We start from the raw sequence: 5,408 nt of genomic DNA, 5'->3' as shown, positions 1-5,408 counted from the left end.
TTTGTTATAATACCATTATAAGCTGTTCAAATGATTTCGTTTCTTCATGAAATATAGATTATCAATTTTAACATCCACTAGTGTTAAAAACTCAATTTAAAAAAAAAAATGGCGCTTGGTTCGGTATGGTCGCACGCCGACCATATGTGAAACACCCAGCCAAATATTTTCATTGTGTGTTACAAAAGAAGTCTTGAGTTGCTTGCGTCAAGCCGCCCTGCGAAATAGTTGATAGGTAAGCTACTGGCTACTGATGAGGAAACTTGAGGAAACTTTTACAATGCTCGTCTGGTTTATGATTGCTACATGAAAGAATTTTCTATAATAACTGGGCAATTCGCCTCTCTGATTCAATGTACAAGATGTGAAAATGCTGATGCATTTTAAATTTATTTTGGAGAATTACACGCACAAATTTCATAGAAACTCAGTAACAATTAGGTCGACTTTCTAATAAAAGTATCACAGTGAATGAGTTAGGGTATGACAAATTCGATTTTCGATAAAATAAATTTTAAATTTCATGATCCTCTAGTCTTACAGTCCAGCAACTTCAGCGGCAATGCTACTTTTTTCTACTTGATGATAACAAAGCGACATGATTTTCATCAGCAAACGCACGTTTCACTATCCTTTTGTCAGCTGCATCCTGATTCTGTGGGGAGAAAACGCTGAAGCAAATTTATTTTTATAGCATACCACAATTCCACCTGACGTTCGAATAATCCGATTTAGCAGAGCCAACCGACGCTTACTGAGATATCCTCATTCGATTATTGCAAATTAGAGTCCAAATCAATTCGGAAGCCGCATTGAAATGTGTTTTTTGGGATGCAGAATAATAGACTGAGACCGGCATTAATAGGCATCTGCGACAGCTTTCTGGTGAGCCAGATGAGGTGGCCAGTGTGATACGAGCAGCAACCACAACACCGGAGAAAAAGTCCATGCATGCAAGTGCACATTGGAGCCGAGTCCGAAGATCGCAGCCGTCGCCAGGAGGGAAATCAATTTAGGATTAATGGAATCTGTGTGTGGCAGCAGCAGCACATTGAAACTTCACTACTTTTTCAAAGCGAGATTATGTGCCTATGCGTGAGGAAATTTGCACATTTAGCCGAGAACCAATATCGGAGAGATAAACGGCCATGTGATGATTTTCTAATCGATCACGAACGCGAGTGGAGCTATGCGAACACACATCTGTGGAAGTTTTTAACTAATAACTAATCATTGGTTTCGTTTTCCCACTCACGAGAATATTATCTTTCCCGAAAAATGCAAACTATGCAAAACTAGCCTACTCGTTTGCATATTTCGGGATGCAAAACTAGCCAAGACCTTCTCAGATTTCACTGAAATCTTGGTGACATCGAAAATCTAAGCATATGAGCATCCTTAAAATTTCAGCCACAAAAAATCTAAACGTCCCTTGAATAATTTTTATAATTTCTAATTTCAAAAGCATTTTTTGTTACAGGCCAATCACTAGATAGATTGATCTATTGTAATAAACTATTGTGATCAAAAAAGTAAAAGCGATGAAAAATAAATGATCCAAAAAAGTTTTCCGAGCAAATTTTTTGCAATTAGGTTTTTGAAAGTAATTCTTTTTTTAATAACTATACAGAAACTAAGAATGACAAAAACAAGGGCCTTTTTAAAATGTATCCAGATAATTTTTGTGGATTTGAAGTTGCTCAAATTTCCAATACACCAAACTTGCCTCTCACTGAAATTTCATGATATGCTGGGCGAATTAGCATGACAAGTATCTTACAAGTAAGTTCTCCTTAATCTGTAAATTTCTATGTTTCGTTATTATCATCTGCTATATTATATTCGGTTGTCTTAGACACACAAAATCTCATCATTCGCGTAGCAGTTTTAATGAGGTAATACGAACCTTTGATAAGTGAATCCGACCGACCAATCCGAATCGAATAAACCTCTTACCGTACAGTCAGGTCGCTCTATGCGATAGTAGATGGTTCCGATGGCTTTACCTTCCCGGTGACTGCAAGCAAACGATGATCCAATTTGAAGCCTATCGTTTACTTTGCGCCAGTAGCTTAAGTCAAAAGCTTCTAACGAGCCGGTGGCCGCTATACAATACTTCTCTAGACTGTATCTGTAAATGGGAAATATTTCTTTATACAGAATATACAATATCCGACATGAACAGCATCATATGGAAGACTCTTTTATTCTATGTTGATTCTCAAGCACACTCCAGAATCGATATGAATCAACAAAATCTAATCGTTTGCGATATCAATGCTACGGAAACAGAATAACTAATTTAATCTTCTATTATATACATACATCAAGACATTTTCTAATTAAAATTTTACAGCGGCATAAAACGAAACCAGCCAATTGAACTTGTCATGGCTAGTGCATAGTTTGCATTACTCTAATATACCCGTTATAAAGTCAAACCCAAAGCAATGTTCAATGTCGTTTACATACTTGACCAACCAACATAGAATCGAGTAGCCGTCTTTGGAATGTTAACATCGACTAGCATGTTGGCTGGATGATACAGTTGCAACTTGGCAGCATACCTTGCGGCCAGCGCAATCTGGGCGTTGGTCGTATTTCGATACCACTCGTACAGCAGCTCCGCTCCGAAGGCGAGTCTATCGTTGTAGCTCATCAAGTGGTCCAGCGTCATCCGGCAGGACTCCCGGGTTGGATTGTAACATCTTAACGTGGTGGTTGTGCTGCTGCCCATATGTTGCAACGAGAGCCTATCAATCACCGGCACCGATTGGGCTTGCGGCTGCAGTTGGGCACTTATCTCGCCGCAAATGGACGCAAACGGGCGATACAGCAGAAACATATTCGATGCCAACGTGCTCGGATTGACATCGAAGGCGACCAGAGGGGTTTTCTGTGAAATTGGATAACCACTTCAATCGAACATTCTGCAATGGATGGCTTCAAAGAGCCCCACGTCAGGTTCAAATTAGCAACGTAATGTCAACGCGGTCAAAATGGCAATTGTAATTATAAATTTCGCATGGATTAGTAGAAAGTTAAATTGAATATTCTGTATCGCTCCGAAAGGTACTCTCAATCTTCATGTACATATTAAATTGAACTTTCTGTTATGTTCAACTTACTCAATACTGCATTTAAGTTCAGAATTTTTTAATTGAAAGATTAAAGTAACACTTATTGCCGAACAATATCTTACCAGCACATGGTCATTGCACCGGCGCTGCAATTGCACTCCGATGCGAAAGCCCGTAGGTGTTATATGACTAAGATTCCAGCTAGCCCGCACCGTTTGATGGAGTGCCAATGATTTGGACACATTTAATTGGAATCCTTCAAACCACTCCGGTCGCAAGTTGTACGTACGAATGTGCAAACTTGCGAAGTCTCCCGGATTCAATGGTGCCCGAGCAATACCGTGAACCGTAATAAACGGTTTCGGGAAATTCGGCCGCTGGCGATCAGCACAATGCTTGGGTGCGCACGATTCATCAAATCCGGCTTTTGATGACATTTTGATGATATATTGCAGTGCGATTTTCTCCAGACTGCTTGGATGATGACCAAAATTATTAAAACTAATAACGAATCTCTTTATTCCACTGAAACAGTGCCAACCTACCCAAGAATAAAGAAACGATATTACGATTTACGATGCAAGTAAGAAAGAGCTGCCAGATTGTTGTTTACGAGCTAAGCCCATGCGTGGGTGTGCGCTTTGGAGGTGTTACCAAGTCAATACTGAGTCGAAATCAAGTGAATAAAGAAGTTTTTGAAAGCAGTTAGGTTGCATCTGGGGTTGGCACTGGGTATAAAGTAGCTCGCTATAACATTACCATACAAGCTACAGTAAAAGACTAGGTATTTTGCCTTTTCTCCCAGTTGTTAAAGTACTACTAAAATCTATTTAGTGATCTCCAGTTCAGCTATTTCGTTTCTTTTATGGCAGCTTTCCCATGTTATTTATCCGATAGTTGAACACCATGGTTTTTATTCATATTTTTAGCCATCATTTTGTTTTTTTTTTTTTTTTGTGAGTATATTTCCGGATAATTTTTCTTATTCTGGAAAAAAGTTCTCAGTTGATTTGTTTCTTCCATTATTCCATTTTTTTGTTGATTTTCCGCTCTTTTACTTTTTCTTTTCATCATATTTATTTGCATTTTTTCAACATTTTATATTATGAACTTTTTAAATTTTTCCAACTTTTTTTGAGTTATATGGGAATTATCCAACCTCCCAGCTGATCCCGAGGTACGATGCTGCTGGTCCAACAAGTCAGTCATCGTAGGTTCGAGTCTCGGCTCGGGAGAGACTGTTAGTCTTAGTAGGATCGTGGCGCTAAACCCGCAATTGTCCTGTACACTAAACGATTGACTGCGAAGTCTGTTTATAATAAACAGAAGGTCGAAATTCGAATCGAAATGTAGCACAAAGGCTTTACTTTGCTTTGGGAACTCTAACATTTTTTTTGCTTTCGACTGATTTAATTGATACGGCATCTGTTTCTTTGTTTGCTTGTATTTTTATGTTTTTCTATTTTTCTACAAACTGTATTTTTTTGTGTTTTTAAAGTTTTACACTTTATCGTGTCTATTCTATATTTTCTATATAGCTCCTTCTCTACTTTTGCGCCTTTCTTTCTGGTTTGTGCTAAGTAGCGTTTTCTATTTTCTCTGATTCACTTCATTACTTGTTTTATTTTTTTCATTTTTTTTTTCAGGTAAAACTTACTTTATTTAACTTCATCACCATTTAGAATCATTAGAACACAGTTTTTGCTTTTGTTTCACTTCAAACCTTATTTTCAGTTGTTACTTAAGGCCCAGTTACACACACGGTGTAATGACGCCTTCTCCATACAAAATAGAAGGCGTGATCGCCATCACGCCTTTTATTTTGTATGGAGAAGGCGTCACTACGCCGTGTGTGTAACTTGGCCTTTACCTTTTTCCGTTTTATAGATTGTTCTGTTTTTTGACCGGTGCGTTGTGCTTCTTTTCAAATTACTTTCGACTGTTTTGGCTTCTGTTTTAATTTATATTTTTCTCTATAACCTCGTTATTTTTTCCTTCATGAACAATGTGATTTCCTTACATAGGCAACTCTCTCTTATTTTACTATACGAAAATCATGCTTCTGTTTTTTTTATGTTTCTCTTATCGTCATTTCTTCTTAAAGACAGTTATTTATTATCGATTTTTAGATTCTTTTGTTTCTTTTTATTGTTGATTTTCCGCTCTTTTCACCCTTGAATTGTTTGGGTTTTCTCAAGTTTCCCAAGAATTTTTCGACATGTTCATTTGAACTTTTGTTTCGTTTGTTTAAGCTATGTTGGAACCGTAATTTATTGCTTTTTGACTGATTTTTTTCACACAGCATGTCACAATTTGTCTATTTTTTCG

General features: G+C 37.6%; 1 protein-coding gene across 1 annotated transcript; it reads right to left on the bottom strand.

The window, feature by feature from the left end:
* Positions 1-378: 378 nt before the first annotated feature.
* On the bottom strand, positions 379-3,517 carry LOC129731058 (mitochondrial import receptor subunit TOM40 homolog). The gene is made up of 5 exons (XM_055690794.1): positions 3,203-3,517; positions 2,568-2,896; positions 1,907-2,131; positions 711-882; positions 379-655 (listed from the first exon to the last, which is right to left on the bottom strand). The coding sequence occupies exons 1-4, from the start codon at positions 3,515-3,517 to the stop codon at positions 774-776; spliced, it is 978 nt and encodes a 325-aa protein (XP_055546769.1). The 3' UTR covers positions 379-655; positions 711-773.
* Positions 3,518-5,408: the final 1,891 nt, after the last annotated feature.

This window comes from Wyeomyia smithii, chromosome 3, assembly GCF_029784165.1.
Source record: "Wyeomyia smithii strain HCP4-BCI-WySm-NY-G18 chromosome 3, ASM2978416v1, whole genome shotgun sequence".
Classification (NCBI taxonomy): domain Eukaryota; kingdom Metazoa; phylum Arthropoda; class Insecta; order Diptera; family Culicidae; genus Wyeomyia; species Wyeomyia smithii.
Note: the sequence above shows the minus strand (reverse complement) of the source record. Positions and strands in the feature narration are given on the sequence as shown.

Bases quoted from the DNA above. Each gene is read 5' to 3' on its own strand.
- LOC129731058 (XM_055690794.1), bottom strand. From the start codon at position 3,517: ATGTCATCAAAAGCCGGATTTGATGAATCGTGCGCACCCAAGCATTGT. The intron at 2,897-3,202 runs GTAAGATATTGT...CCAATTTCACAG, and splicing joins GGTGCAATGACCATGTGCTG to AAAACCCCTCTGGTCGCCTT. The intron at 883-1,906 runs GTTCGTATTACC...CTGGCTCACCAG, and splicing joins GTCGGATTCACTTATCAAAG to AAAGCTGTCGCAGATGCCTA.